This window comes from Durio zibethinus, chromosome 10 (assembly GCF_047325235.1).
Source record: "Durio zibethinus cultivar Kanyao isolate XHJ-2024 chromosome 10, ASM4732523v1, whole genome shotgun sequence".
Classification (NCBI taxonomy): Eukaryota; Viridiplantae; Streptophyta; class Magnoliopsida; order Malvales; family Malvaceae; genus Durio; species Durio zibethinus.
Window position 1 is genome coordinate 21,405,314 of NC_143171.1, and position 16,225 is coordinate 21,421,538.

At 32.8% G+C, this 16,225-nt stretch overlaps 1 protein-coding gene across 2 annotated transcripts in view; it reads right to left on the bottom strand.

Moving 5' to 3' along the window:
- LOC111293110 (callose synthase 7-like) overlaps positions 1-14,029 on the bottom strand; it is a 37,197-nt gene extending 23,168 nt beyond the window's left edge. The window contains exons 1-9 of one of the 2 annotated variants that reach the window (XM_022885849.2): positions 13,507-13,850; positions 12,184-12,284; positions 9,659-9,771; positions 9,478-9,565; positions 9,263-9,373; positions 9,044-9,172; positions 7,545-7,634; positions 7,306-7,400; positions 7,039-7,162 (exon numbers count right to left, since the gene is read on the bottom strand). In XM_022885849.2, the coding sequence (XP_022741584.2) occupies positions 7,039-7,162; positions 7,306-7,400; positions 7,545-7,634; positions 9,044-9,172; positions 9,263-9,373; positions 9,478-9,565; positions 9,659-9,771; positions 12,184-12,284; positions 13,507-13,708 (1,053 nt within the window). In that variant the 5' untranslated portion in view covers positions 13,709-13,850. Of the gene's footprint in view, positions 1-7,038; positions 7,163-7,305; positions 7,401-7,544; positions 7,635-9,043; positions 9,173-9,262; positions 9,374-9,477; positions 9,566-9,658; positions 9,772-12,183; positions 12,285-13,506 lie in introns of both variants that reach the window. The other variant, XM_089766914.1, reaches the window with a different exon arrangement.
- Positions 14,030-16,225: the final 2,196 nt, after the last annotated feature.

Below are 16,225 nucleotides of genomic sequence, written 5' to 3' on the forward strand. Positions count from 1 at the left end.
TTTGAAATTCGACACATTCAAAGTCCAACGTGGCCAGTGAAAGGGAGAGCTTGATGTGGGAGGCTACCTCTGAACTGGACTGTTGTCACCAGCAACCCCAATGTACTTGAAGGATCAGTCCTCCAAATTACAAGGCACAAACTCAACGAACAAAACTATATTCAATTATCCTAGTCCGTTATGATGTTCATGTGTGGAAAAGGTAAGGAAGATTACCTTACCGGAGCAAGTGCACCTCTATAAGAGAATGATACGAGGTTCAAAAGCTAAAAGTTGGAGAACAACACGGTGATGTCATGGTTAATCAACTCTATGACCAATGAGACTAGAGAAAATTTCATGTACTACAAAACAACCAAAGAAATTTAAGATTCAGCGAAGGAAACGTACTTCAATGTAGACAACACTTTAGAAATTTTTGAAATCAAAAGTATTCTTCATGATCTTCAACAAGGTGAACTCTTAATAATATAATATACTTCAACCTTCTAATCCGAAATTGGCAGCAACTTGATATTCTCGAAGAGTTGATATGGAAGTGTCAGATGATGGAAAACAATACAAGAAAATGGTTGAGAAGGATCGAGTCTATAAGTTTCTACTTGGTCTTGACAAGAACCTTGATGCAATCCGAGGAAGAATCCTTAGCACCAAGCCTTTGCCGAGTATCCGATAAGCATTTTCAGAAGTTCATAAAGAAGAAAGCAAAGGTAATGATGGGAACACAAACAATTGCCCAACCCCCCTAACTACCGAAGGACCCCAGTTGAACAACAAAGATTGGCAAAAGAAAGGCAAATCTAGGTGTGAACAGTCAGAAATTGGACACACAAAGGAAACATGTTAGAAGATCCACAGGAAACCAGCCAACTGGAAACCTTCACAGTCTTCACAAGACTGAGACAGTCAAGGCAACCTAGCTACCGAAAATTCAGCCTCAGCAGAACCAAGTCCTTTCAGCAAAGAACAACTGGATAAATTTCAAACGATGTTTCAATAATGATAGCAGAACATTAACACTCTTATTGAACAGATTCTTTAGCACAAAAGGTAATTTTCTAAGTGCCTTAAGTGTAAAACTAGAGAAATCAAGTTCATGGATAGTGGATTCAGCAGCTTCAAAATATATGACTGGGGATGCATCAATATTTCATAAATATAACCCATGTCATGACAACTTCACAGTTCGAATTGCTAATGGGACGCTTTCAAAAGTAGCTGGTAAAAGTTCAGTTATTATTTCAAAAGATATAACGCTTGATCCAATTCTCTTTGTCCCAAATTTAAGTTGTAATCTACTGTCTATAAGCAAACTTGCAAAAGATTAAGTGTGTTACTAAATTTCTCCCAAATATGTGTGAATTTCATGATTTAGACTCGGAGAAGATAATTGGCAATGCTAGGATGTGTGCAAGACTCTATATCCTAAGTGTTAATGATTCTGGAAAACAATATCAGATGACCTCTTATGTGGCTTCATCCTCAAGTAGTAATAAAAATAATACCATCATGTTGTGGCACTATTGGTTAGGTCATCCAAATTTTTTGTATCTCAAAAAGTTGTTTCCCTCATTATTCAATAAAAAGTCTAACCACTTTCAGTGTGAAATTTGCCAACTATCCAAACATGCCCATACCACCTATTCTAATCAAATTTACAAATCATCCCATCCTTTTTCAATGATACATAATGGCATTTGAGATCCCTCCAGAATAAACAGCATTACTGGCTCCAGATGACTTGTCACATTTATTGATAATCACATCAGGGCTACTTGGGGATTCCTTATGAAGGAAAAATCAGAAGTGGGCCAATTATTCCAAAACTTCAACAATATGATCCAAACTCAATTCCAAATCAAAATCCAAGTGCAAAGAATACTACAATTTAATCCTTGGATCATATCTAATGAAGCATGGTATAATTCATCAAAGCTTGTGTGTTGATACTCCTAAACAAAATGGCATTGTTGAAAGAAAAAAAAGGCATTTATTGGAAGTTGCAAGATCCCTCATGATGGCTGCCCATGTACCAAAGTAATTTTTGGTGAAGTCATTCTCACCACTACATATCTCATAAATAGAATGCCTTCTCGAGTCCTAAAATTTCAAAGCCCTTGCCAATCCCTTTTCGGTTCATATCCTCATCTTCGAATCATCTTATCTATTCTCATTAAAGTATTTGGATGCACTGCATTTATCCATACCAGCCAACAATACCAAAGCAAATTAGATCCCAAATCCATCAAATAATATTCCTCGAATACTCCTCAAATTAGAAAGGATATAAATTACTCACCAATAACAAAGAAATTCTACCATTCCATGGATGTTACCTTCTTTGAAAATCAACCTTACTTTCCCAAAACTGCCATTCAAGGGAGAATCCAATCACATGGGAACATCAGCTTTGGAAAGATCCTATTACCAAGCCACCAAACACTTCTCAAACTCCATTTTACATCCAAAACATCAAACCAGATCCTCCAAGCCTGAAGTCCACACAAGGGAAAACTAACAAAGAATTGATTGTATATTCAAAAAGACATATAACTCAAAAGGATCTCAGAGAATGTACATCTTCAAAGCAAAACCAGGAATCTGTACTAAGTCCAGAGATACTAGAAACTCACAAAAATAACACCCTTACTAAATCTGATTCTATTTCATCTCTTGATGATCCTAATCAACCAATTGCCCTAAGGAAAGGTGTGAGATCATATACTCAACACCGGATTTGTAACGTGGTTTCTTATAAAGGTCTATCACCTAGTTATTGAGCTTTTGTTACCACACTAAAAAAAGTGCAAATTCCCAACAATATTCATGAAGCACTCATGCAACCAAGATGGAAGATGGCTATTTTGGAAGAAATTAGGCCTTAGAAAAGAACAAAAGATGGGAGATTTCAAAACTACCCAAAGGGAAAATCCAGTTGGTTGCAAACAGAGTTTTACTACCAAGCACAATGCATATGGAAGTATCAACAGATTCAGCTTGCCTCATTGCAAAAGGATTTACTCAATCCTATGGTGTTGACTACGAGGAGACATTTAATCCTATTGCTATACTTAATTCAATCTGGGTATTATTATCATTGGCAGCAAATCTAGATTGGCCACTCCACCAAGTAAATGTCAAAAATGCATTTCCTAATCGCGACCTAGAGGAAAAAGTTTACATGGAAATCCTTCCAAGATTCAAAAACCAAGACTTTGCAAGGTATGTAAACTTAGAAAGTCTTTATATAGTCTCAAACAATCCCCATGTGTATGGTTTTTCAGAATGCCAGACATTTCGCACAATGTTTGTGAAACATTCACCCAAAGGAAAAATAGCCATTCTTATTGTCTATGTAAATGATATCATTCTTACAGAGACTATGAGGAAGAAATGAGCAACCTAAAAAACCTGCTAGCCAAAGAATTTGAAATTAAAGACTTGGGATACCTCAAATATTTTCTTGGCATGGAGGTAGCTTACTCAAGGAATGGCATCTTTGTTTCACAGCGAAAGTATGTCCTAGACTTACTAAAGGAAACCAGAATGCTTGGATGCAAACCTGCCAACACCCTTATGTGCCTAACAAATAAGGAAGAAAAGGAAGAAGGAAGTCCACCAACAGATAAGGGCAAATATCAAAGACTTGTTGGGAAACTCATCTACCTCTCTCATACAAGACCAAATATCAGTTTTTTGATTAGCATGGTAAGCAGATTCATCAACAACCTAACCAAGGAACACTTAGCTTTGTATCAAATCCTACAGTACCTAAAGAAGAGTCCTGACAACGGGATATATTTTAAGAAGACATCATGCCGAAATATTGAAGTTTACTCGGACGCTAATTGGGCCAGATTCATGACTGACCGAAGATTAAGTACTGGTTATTGTAAATATAAGTGGGGAAATTTGGTTACATGGCAAAGCAAAAAGCAATTTATGGTGGCTAGAAGTAGTGCAGAAGCTGAGTTTAGAGCTATTTCTCATAGGATTCGTGAGGGAATTTGTCAAAAAAAGGTTGCTAGGGGAATTAAAGATCTCTACAGAAGAATCCATAAATTTATTCTACGATAACAAAGCAGTCATAAGTATAGCAAAGAATCCCGTTCATCATGATAGGACCAAAGATATGGAGATTGATAGTCACTTCATTAAAGAGAAGACAGAAGAAGGAAATATCAAATTAGTTTACACTCCCACATGCCTCCAAACTATAGACATACTCACTACAGCTCTTCCTCAAAACAACTTCAAGAATTTGAAGTCCAAGCTGAGCATGATTGACATCTACCACCCAGCTTGAAAGGGAGTGTGGAAATCCAATCTTCATTATATTGCTTGATTAGTTGACTTTATCTACTTTAGTTAAGTTTCTTATTTTTAGAAAAAGGAGTGATTTGGGTAATTACACGAAATCCATTAGTTATTTTCCTACTATGTGAAGAAAGTAAATCTCTCCTTTGGTTAGTTGTTGTTTCTTTTTAATGCATGGAAATCTTAGGTTTTAAGGATGGGAATATTCAATCTTTAGCCTATATATTTTCATGCAATTCTAGTATTGTAATAAAGTAAATATGGAGGAATAAAAAGAGTTTATTCCAGAAATTTCTTCAATTTTATTAGGGTTATTTTAATCAGGGTTATATTTGGTATTTTGCATGTCATTAGGGTTTCATGTTTAGTATAAATACCTATGTATTTTAGTTTTGATTAGGTTTTGGATGATGAATATGTGAGTTTTGAGATATTGAATATTAAGATTTTCTCCCTCTATTGATTCATTCAGGTTTTCTCCCCTAGTTCTTCTATTTCTCCCTAGTCGCATATGCCTATCTCTGATTTTCCCTCCAGGCTTCCATTTTTCTATCTCTTGCCTCCACTTGTTCTAAATCACTTCCTTCAGCTACTATGCCACAAACTATACACATCTAAAAGATTGACAAAAGACTAATTATGTGTTAGGATTAATCCTAACTCCTAAGCTTAGTGATAGGAACATAAAGTTATTACCAGATTTCTAGAATACTATGAAGAATTTGGCTTAGAAAGCCTATGACATTCAGCTCATTAAGGGGTTCTTCCCCTTAACCTTTCTTTGTAGTGCTTGAATCCCTTCCATCTATCATCCTTGATGCATGACATTACCAGCCTATCACCTCCTCAAATACTTTGCCCCTTTTTACTTCAAGGTGAGATTTCACCTCCTCAAGCCCTCAACTCACTTGACAATATCATATCTCTACAATCTTGAATTTCTCACACAACATTTTCTCTTTAGTTTTATTAAACTATCTTCCCATTTCCTACTTTCCTATTCCACCTTACACTACTCCATTTATTTCCATCACCTACCAAAACGCTCAAGAACATTAAAGACTGCCTCTGCCTAGTCCTTCTCTTTTGTTTTCTCTTTTCCTCCTGCTTACTCAATTACAACATACCTAATTCCTTATCAAAAGACCTATAATTTGGCAACTCTTACAGGTAGGCATCACAAACTACTTAGTAGAATGGTGGAATTTTCCATTATTAAACCCATACCAAACTAGAACTAGCAAAAATATAATTTTTGAAAAGGTGACATGTAGTCTCCAATTTTCCAGAATGGTGAAGGATTTATGCTGGTAAGAATAAAGGGCTAATGACCATGGGCAAAAAACTGAGGTAGGAGAATATAAAATTTGAAAAAGCCTAAACCCAACAATGTAGTATTACTTCAAATTCTTTAAAAAAAAAAAAAAAAAACCTGCAGTAAAGTAAAATTAATACCAGGCAGCTAACACTAGATAATAAAGTTTAGTCTAATAATTATTCTGATAACAGATTATGAAAAAATTACCAAATAAGATTAGCTTTGAAGTTTGCAGACCACATATTTCAACATTTTAACTCACTTGTTTAACAAAATCAGTTGAAAGTTCGAACTTTTTTTTTTGTTAAATGACGAGCCAAATTTTACAGATCTTATAAATTAGTTGAGCCCCAATGGTTCACAAGCTGGGCAAGCAGGGTTCAGCTCACTTCCACCTCTAATATTCAAATTAAAAGAGGGTAATGTATATTTTCTGCATGAGTTTAAGGTGCAATTAGATAAATTCAAAATTTTCAACTTGTTGATAATTTTAATTTTTAATGATTTAATTTTTTTCAATGAGTTTGACTATTCATTTTGGAAACCACTTAAACAGAATATTCTCAATGAAACGGTCTCAGAGATATTAAGTAGTTAAAAACTACTTAAAACATTCAGTCACTGTTCTTTTGTTTTTAACTCTTATTATATGTGAAATCTCCATAAAGTCATGTCTCATTTACAAATAAATAAATAAATAAATCTACTTAATATTTAATTTTCAGCAGAAGAAGAAATAGTTTTCTCAAGATAACTTCCATACTTAAAAGATTTCAAAGTAGGACTTAATTTTTCAGTGTTGACTTTTCCAATTCATCAATACAGCACCCTATTGATGATCAACATCACATAACTAGTAGTTACATGAAATGCTTATAATTAGAACCAAACAGAAGCAAGAATGTATTAAACTATTTTCCCTTTGAATGTATTTCATGAGAATGCAAGGCCTAAAATTTCTATGATCCATCCAAAGGAAAAGATATTGAACATTGCATGTGTCTAATAAGTGACCAAATTGTTCAATTATATATATTGTGCCCATTCTAATCTCGTCAATTTTTTTCATACACTAAAAACTGAGCAGTAAATACATGAATTGCAGTTAGCTTTGACAAGCTGACTGAATGATTAGACAAGCCAAACATGCTGTACTTTTTTCTATCTTCTTTGTGGTTAATTTAACATACAAAATAAAGTTCACTTCATATTTATTATCAAAAGAAAAACATTATTTCCAAGAATCATGTAGACTTGTGAAAGGGGAAACAACAAGACATTCAGTTGAACAAAAACTTGCTATTTCCAAGATGAACATCTTGATAGATGCTGGAAAAAGACTAGATGGTTAGAGACCTTATAGATCATGGAAAATGATTTGTTGAAATTAAAAGGAAACATACATTATGGAAGATGTAGCAGATGCATTCAGGCATGAATCGTATATTTGAAGCTTCACCCCATATGAGAAGATAAAGTGCAATATAAATGAGTTGCAGCTGTTGTATTGCGTAACCTTGGGGATACCTAAAAAGTGAAAGTTTCATTCATAAGACATCATAAGAAAAAAAAGACCAGTGTGCTCAATTCATGAAACCAGGTTTTGATAGTGAATTAAACTTAGTTAACAAATTGAAAAGCTTTGTTTCACAAGCACAGACAAAAGATACCTTCTAATATTCGATTCACAATGCATATAGTTACACCATGATTCATAATTCTTGAATATTTCATCAGTTAAATGCTCTATGGTGAAACTATCAAGCTGCAATAAACTTATTATTAATCATCAATATAAGATGTCATAAAGGTGGAAAAATAAAGCTGCAATTGAGTGAACTGAGAAGATCTGACACACAAATAGAAAGAATGAAGCAGCATAGAGGAAAAATGATGCAAAATGATTCACCTGAAAATAAGCGTTAAGATTCTTTTTCCTAACATCAATGTTGGCAAGTAACAATATTAGGTGCTCCCTTTGATTTGCTATATTCCCTTTCTTCAATCACCAAAAAGATGAGAAAACATCATGTTATTAGATGAATAGGAGTTTCCTTTATAAAAATATTGAATATTCAAGATATAATTATCAGCCACAGCAATCAAATAAAAGGATCCTTTGCTTCATTATGGAAGCCTCCCTCAAAGGAAAAACCATCCTAGATGCTTGAAACATCCATGCATGAACTTTACTTATTTAGACAAATATTGACATGGCTTTCATAATGACAACCAAAGTTTGATATATCTTAGTGTAATTAGAAACAAGAAACACATAAACTTGACATCATTAAAAAGAAAAAAGAAGGGAAAAAAGAACTCCAAGCCTGCTCTCTGTTCCCATAAAATACAGGTTTAAAAGAATTTATTACAAATGATCAAGCTTTTTATTAAGCAACAACCATCCAGGGTGTTTAGCTACCTATCTTGCCATTTTTGCTGTTGCAAAATTAATGAGGGTGTATTCCGTTAAAATAAGTGAATAAATGCAATTTAGATCACAGGGGTTTACTGAAACTATCCTAGGGTTTTTTAGATCCAGCAAACTGCTTAGGGAGGTACATGTTGACCATCACTCTGGCTCCAAAAACCAGGCTCCTGTCACCGTGAAGGAGTAGAGAACTATATATTTCTTGTATTTTTCTTTAGAAATGCAATTACAAGATATGAGCTAATAGATTTACAAGTTGCCTTGATGATTTTATTATTAAAAACCAGTCAGCCTTATTATTAAAAAAACAGTCAGACTTGTCCACAGCTAACTTAAAAAACAATCACTACTAGTTAAAATTATCAAAATACCCTCAATTCAAAATTTCATAATAAATTCTTTTTACCCATAGCACCGAAGATAGTAGGGTAAATTATCAAAATACCCTCAATTCCTTTGGATAGTTGAGGGTGCTTTTCCACATAGCACCCTGTCATTTGTTTTAAACAAATGGCCTGTATGGAAATTAACCACATAGATCCAATTGCAAAAAGAAAAAAAAAATTCACATAGTATTATGTGGGAAAAGTTGAAAGCACATGGGGTTTAGGTGGTATTTACCCAAAGGAATATGTTGCACTACCATGTTTGGAGCATATCTATGAGTATTCTTGATGGCATGTGTCATGTTTGGTTGGCTACGTGTAGTTTTTGTTGTATTTTCCATTTGGATAAATATTCTTCCAAAAAAGGAAATTTATATACGGAAGGTGTTGTGAGTTGTCCCTCGCTAAGCCTAAATAAGTTGCTTTGGCCCTTAAAAATAATGCAAGAATAAGTTATGTAGCGGAGTATATATAGATTATTGTACCCAGAAATGCCTGGAGGCGAAAGCAAAACAGATACAACCATGAAACAAAGTGAAAAGCAGGATACAACTATGAAACAAAATGAGAATTAGGAATTTGAAGCATTACCTGAAAACCATAAAGAGACAAGAGCCAATCAAATATATCATTAACAGATAAATCGACATCTGATGTTGAATAAGCTATGGGCATTGGCAGATTCGCCATGTTACGTATGGCTTGAAATGCAAAATTGATCTGTACAAGCATAAGGAATCAACATTATAAAATTTGCCATTAATGTGAACAAGCAAAATTAAGACAACATAATGTTGCATAATATACAACCTCAGGGAGTTTCATAATTGCTGATTTTATCCCAACAGCATACAGAGGAAGAATGTTGTAGTGTTCATACTGTTCCTTTTTGCTCTCAAGTTCTTTTGCATATTTGTTAGTCTGTGAAGCCAAAATCAATTATTACACACTTTTTTAGTCCTTCACATGTACAAATGAACCCTGAATGAATTCGTTTAATGATTCCAAAATGAAATGAATCAAACCTTATAATCAACTTGTGACGAATGTACCACTGTTTTCAACACATCAAGCAAAACCATTGCAATCCTATAAAACTTAGCCATCTCCTCCCTTAATGAGTAAGTAAACAGAAGAAGAATAAGGGCAAACAACCAATATGCTATGCTATATCAAGCATGTTAATGGTTCAAAGTAAAGCCTCACGGTTGCTTTGTATCTTGGCCCTCTTTAATATTTTTCTCATAGAAGATCTGATAATACAATTGGATTTCCCTTGCATCAGTTCTTGCAAGTCGAGGCTTTATTTCATCTTTTTCCTGCAATGCAGAAAACCATAGATTTTCTTGATCATTCTCTGGGAAATTCAAAAATCGAGATTATTTCTTAGTCACCAAAAAAAAAAAAAAAACCCTGCTTAACCTAAAAGGTTAAGCTGTTAGGTATGGACTCAAGAATAGGTTTCAATGCCTGAATGCAATGTCATTCACAAGCTTTTTGGACTTGAATGTATGGAGCAAACACAGGAACACCATATCACTAGTGCTGAAATATATTTGTAATGAGATCAAGCAAGAAACAAAGCATGCACCAGAAGATCAAAGAGGCTTTGCCTGCATATAAAGAGCTCCTTGGGTGACATAATGTTGAAACCAAAGAATTTGATGAAGAGATTAAAATGTGTAAGACGTAGAATTTGGGTAATATGAAGAGTAGAGCAGAGCAATTGTGGTGAAAAAATCCAAGCAGAGGGGCAATGGAACATGGAAAATTTTGTGCACGGTAAGGAGTCAGCTAAAAAGATTCAAAGTTAAGTGAGATGATGGCATAGTAACCTTTGGGAGTTAAGAATAAGAAGCAATGACTAGATTGTAGCTGGAGAAAGAAAGTCTACAAAGAGAAGCTGAGTGTAGGTTTGCCAAAATGAACCAATGGAGAAGCATAAAAGGGTAAAGCCTAGGTGGAGTAATCACACGATTGGATGGCAACTCATCTTGCAATAATAGATAGGTCATTACGCTGTGAAGCCTGGATTTGTACCTCGTTAAAGGGTTTGTTTGGCACTGTGTATTGTGGATGCTACATTGGGGTCAGACAGTGTCCTAAGGAAGTTTGATGTAGCAGTTAGCAAAGAGAAAAGAAAGCAAAGGAGGAGGAAGAAAAGGGGTAAAGGAGGCTAGAGAAAGAAACACAAAAGAAAAGAAAGAGAAACTAGACAGATTTAAAAAAAAGAATGTTCTGATTTTAATTTTTAAATATATCATCTGGACTAGAAATTACAATAACAAGAATATTAGTGCAACCCTAAACATAATTTAAACAAATAGGAAGATCCATAAATAATCTAAATGACATAAAATCTTAATAGCAGCTCCCATTTAATGTTAGGGTAAAATCTCCTTAACAAACCAAATCAATTTTGAAGCACAATATATAAACTGAAAACTACAATAACATGTCTCACTAGCGCAACTATAATCCTACTTTTAAACAAAAGGGAATATGCCATTAAGAGGCCTAATTGCAAATAAAACCTTAATGGTGGCTCCTCATATCAAACTTTAAGGAGGTAAATTCTCCTTAATAAACCCTAATCGAAGCCCACGAAGCGAAAAGTCTCTAAATCATTTAAAGGTTCCAATATAAACGCAGGATCCTAAAGCAAAATCTATGTTTGATCCCACCATATGATTAAGTATCTAGTTCTCACATGATCTTGTGACCTACTATAACTGCTTAAGGAATAATTAACACAAGCACCGAAGCACTTTCCTCTTTAAGAGTATTAATGTAGGTCTTCTCATGTGGTAAATAAATAAATCTTATTATAAATAAATAACATAATTATGGAAAAAGAAATAAGCATCCCAAGTAATCTAAAAGCAACTCAAACTAGTAGTTTAAGTTGCCAGGTAATGACTCAAGAATAGGTTTTATTCTCTAATAGATTTAACAGTGATGAATTCACTATAAACAGCTATAAACCAAAATCACTTTCAACTAGGAAGCTATATGGCACATAAATTATCTTACGCTAAATTTTACAAATTGATTTCAAAGTTTTCAAAATTTCTTCATTCTAATGAAACTGAGAGAGAAATTAAGGATTTCTTTTACCAACTCAAAGAAATACGTACCTCATTTGTTTTTAGATGTCCAAACCAAATAAAAATTCATAAATAAACAAAACGAACGAAACTTCTTTCTTAATTTTTCCTTTAGCAAAAAAGGAAAATGCAATAAAGAAATCTCAGGATTTCTTTTCCCAACTCAAAGCAATATGTAGTTTATTTGCTTTCAGATGTCCAAATCATATGAAAAGTTCATAAATAAACAAAACAAATGAGACTTCTTTTTTAATTTTTCCTTTAGCAAAGAAGGAAAATGCATTAGCTAAATATGCAAATTTCCCACATTCAAATTTCTTGCAATCACCACATAGCACTTTATTTCCTCGTAACTAATTCTATTGCTAATCATGATATGGGTATTCAGCTTTAATACAAGATAGTTAAAAGGAAAACTTGGCAATAAACTGCACAGTGAATATCAATTAGCTAAAGCATGGAGCTAATAAAATATAAAACGAATATGTATTCAACCTTATATGAGATAACCACAAAAAGAAACTAATAGTGAAATGTTAATGATATAAAACATTAATTCATAAAACATGAATGATCTTTCAAAATGGAAAAGAGTGGATAAATAATAGTATACAAGATATATACCTCTTCTACTCTATTTGATAAATATGTCTTGAGCTGGCGAACGCCACGTCCACTTGATGTTGGGTCCATCCTGTTAGCCTCCTTAAATGCATAGACACGGCCTAATCATACAAAAAGTAGTGAGGCCTAAAACGAGTAAATTCCAATCGAAGCAAGCATACAAAAATCACATTATTCAACAAATATTTTATAACAGTAATAAATTCTTCTATTAAAAGCAAAAACAGAACACATGATAGGTTAGTAAAATAGAAGCAACACAGAATCAGAGATTTTATACCATTTTCCAATTCTAGAGGATAAGACAAGCCTTCTTGTAGGCAAAATGATTAGTTGCTATTTGTGCTTATCCCTATCTTTTTTAAAGATTGAAACTTAGTTAAGTGCTTTAATTATTAACAGAGATATAAGAAGGAAATAATTCATGCAGCTCCTTCATGCCTAATAGAATTAGTTACTTGCTTTTCAGCTTTGCATGAAAACAAACCCATAAAATAAGTCATTCTTAGATACGTGCAGCACTATTAGATTCATTTGGAGTTGAGTTGAATAATGGTTGGAGTTTTCTTCTTTTTTAATGTTTGAACAGGATTCATGTCAAATCTAGCAAGGTAAGCACTGATAAAAAAAGAATGAACAATGATCCCCTAAACATCTAAAACAAATATTTATTAAGTCCGATTTGAATATATTCTCTCTGCACAGCATAACTAAATGCCAATATCCAGAATGGTAACAAGGCCTACAATACACTCCAAGTGCAAAACAAACTTAGTTTCCATTGCTCGTATTATACAGGATTCCACTCTATGGTCGGAGGCTACTGCATCAGTTGACATCTTCAGTTTAACCCAAATCATCTTCTTTTGTAACATAGTAGTTGACCCAAATTGTTTGTTGTGCCTTCATTCTGTCAAATTTTATGATATGCATTCACCATCCATTCTAAAAACCAAATTGGATATAGTCTGAGATGTCTCTTTTAATATTTAAGATCCCCAAAATAGCCCAAACATAAATCAATGGGAGCTTTTTTGTTTTGACCAACAGGAAAGATCAGAAAAGTAGATGTAAATAAATTTCTCTCCTAGGCTACTAGATGTTCCAAATCACGCCAAGAGTGAAGGTTTCTGTAGAAAAATTAAGTCAGTTCATGAATAAGAAATCCTATTATCCTAATTTGTTCTCACTGACATAAACCCTAAAATTTTGCTAACGAGTTCCCTGACCCTAAGATTTCTTTTAACTAGAAACTATAATTAGCAAAATCCATCATTTATTATTTAAAAAACACGTGAGAAGTGATATTAGAAATGAGCTCACAAAGATGCGCAACTCTGGGATTATCATCCTGAATCTGGTTGGCAACTCGAAGAATGAGAGCAATGGAGGGCAAAGATGACGGAACCATGTCACTGTCTACAGCCGAGTCTCCAATGTTGGACGGAAGATCAAACATTATGGCCTGCGACTTCGACATCCTCCGGACAGGCGGCGACGGCTTCGTGCCGCTCGAACTCGCCATGCTTCAAATTGACACAAAATCAACAACCGAGACCAATGCCACAATGTGGCAGAGGTGTTCTGATATAGACTGAATTTAGAGGAAAACAGAGTGAGAATCATTTTATATATAGTACTAAAAAACTGATGCAAAAGAATTATTGACAGATAGTTTTGGGGTTCGGAGCTCTTGGGCTCTTTTCGCTTTACGGCTTAAGATTCTGATTCTGGGATAGGGAAAGAAGCAAGCAATGTCGCTTTTCAGGAATGGTTTGTTTGGGGAACTTGTCGAGCTCTTTTGGGAGCGGGAAGTGCTTTTCGACCAGCTTTGCTTACTTTGTCTGTTTTTTTTTTTTTTTCCCTCGTTAGTATTTGTTGGAGGAACATGTACATTTCGTGTTTTGAAGGGTTACTGCTGCTGACACGTTCGTACTTTCGTACTTTAAAGCGTCACAGACATGCTTTAAAAAAAAAAAACTAATAAAAAATACAAAAGTATAAATCATAGAGTAAATAAGAGATTTTTTCGCCAACCAAAGCACTACTAAATCTTATTTATTAAATTGAGTAGTTTCAAACTTAATTCTTAAAATGAGGTATTTTGTATATGTGGACTCCACGTCAGATAAAAAATAAAATATTTAATTGATAATAATTTACCAAAAATTCAAATAAAAATGGCGTGCTCTTCTTCTCCGTTAGTTTTTTTTTTTTGACAATCAAAGTAATCAGACATTATACAGCAACTAACAGAAAACAATCTTTAGGAACTTTAAAGAAAAATGAATGGAATTAGAAATCCCACCATCCTAAAGCTTTAACCACTAAATCAAGGTAGGGCAGGAAGCTATATTGGTCTAGGATGAAATCAAGGAAGACGGGGAATTAAAACCCAGTTAATGACGATGGACATCCTACTCTTCAATTAGAGGGGTATTTGCGAGCCAAACGGAAGCTAAACTGGGTTCTTGGACCCAATTTACTCTTATCGCTTCAAAACCATAACACTTTGCTGGATTGGTTTCTTCAACATCAGTTAGTTAAAAAAAAAAATGAAAAAATCGATTCAATGTTCAATTCGATTTGAATGGATTTTTTTTATTCAATTTAAATTAAATTTAAATATTAAATATATATTAAATTAAAATTAAAATGTAAAAAGTTAAAAAAAATCAAATTATATATTTTTATTAATTTATATATTTTTAAAAAAAATTTAAAATAAAAATTATTATTTTATATATAAATTTATTTAAATATATTAAAAATCTTATTACAAATATATATAAAAAAATAAAAAAATTTTAAAAATCAATGAATTTAATCTAATCAAATCAATAAAATTTGATTTAAATCGAATCAATTTTAAAAAATCAATTCAAATTTAGATTAAATTTTAAAATTTTATAATATTATGTATTATTTAAAAAAAATGAATCGAAAACAAAATTGATTTTGTTTTTGTTAAATATTAGGTAAGATTTAGGTTTTGAGATGTCATATGAATTCATGTTATATAAATTTTTGAAGCAACAATGCAAGATTTACGATCACATGTTCACACATTAATCTATCCTAAAAAGATAAATTTGAACAATTCTTTAAAAAAAAAAAGGGATGCATGTCAAAAAAAAAAATCCAAGAAGATTCTTTTTATTTTTTTAAGGACAAAAGCATGGGTTTTATTAATTTAAACTTTGTTGAGTAAGCTCTTCCTAACTGAAGTTTGTTGTATAAAGTTGCTTGGGTATACATACTGTACAAGTTTGGATTTTGCTTAGAGTTGGAAACCCAGAAATCTATTGTAAAAAGAATGAGGTAATGGATATGTTTACTGGCATTTTATGATTGCTGACAAAAAAAAAAAAAAAAAAAAAAACCCAAGTGGCTAATTTTCAAAAGCCGGTAGCATGCTAGTCAATTTTCAAAAACCGGTGGCATCAGGAGGCATTGATTCTATATTTGTGAATTGCCAAATTTAGAAATTAAACTATTTAATATTATTTCAGAAATCATTTTGTATTCAGATTTATGTTTTTTTTTTAAGTCAATGTCTTGATCTTCGGCAAAAACAAAAAAAAAAAAAAGAGAGATATAATCATAAATTTATCAGTCAGGGAATTACAGAAGGAAGGAGTTTGAGGAAAAAGGTGACGTGTATGTTAACGTGGAATCTAATTGTACAATTTTATCGGGTTTTTAGAATAAAGTCTAATAATACTCCATTTAAGAAAATAGGATGACAAAGTATTCTAGTTTAGGAAAAAATTCGTATAAATAGCACCCTTCATTAAAATTTGAAGCAAATTTTATTTTGATTTTTAATATTTATAAAATTCTAATCACATTTTAATTGTTCAAAACTATCTTATTTTAATTCTTTTATCTATAAAACTATCTATATCTTATATAAATATATAAAAACCAAAACTTTTGACAAAAATAAAAAATATCTTATGTGAATAGCTTAAAATATTAGCATGAGAATAGTTTTAAAAATCATCACGTAATATCTAATAAATATATTTTATTTTATTTA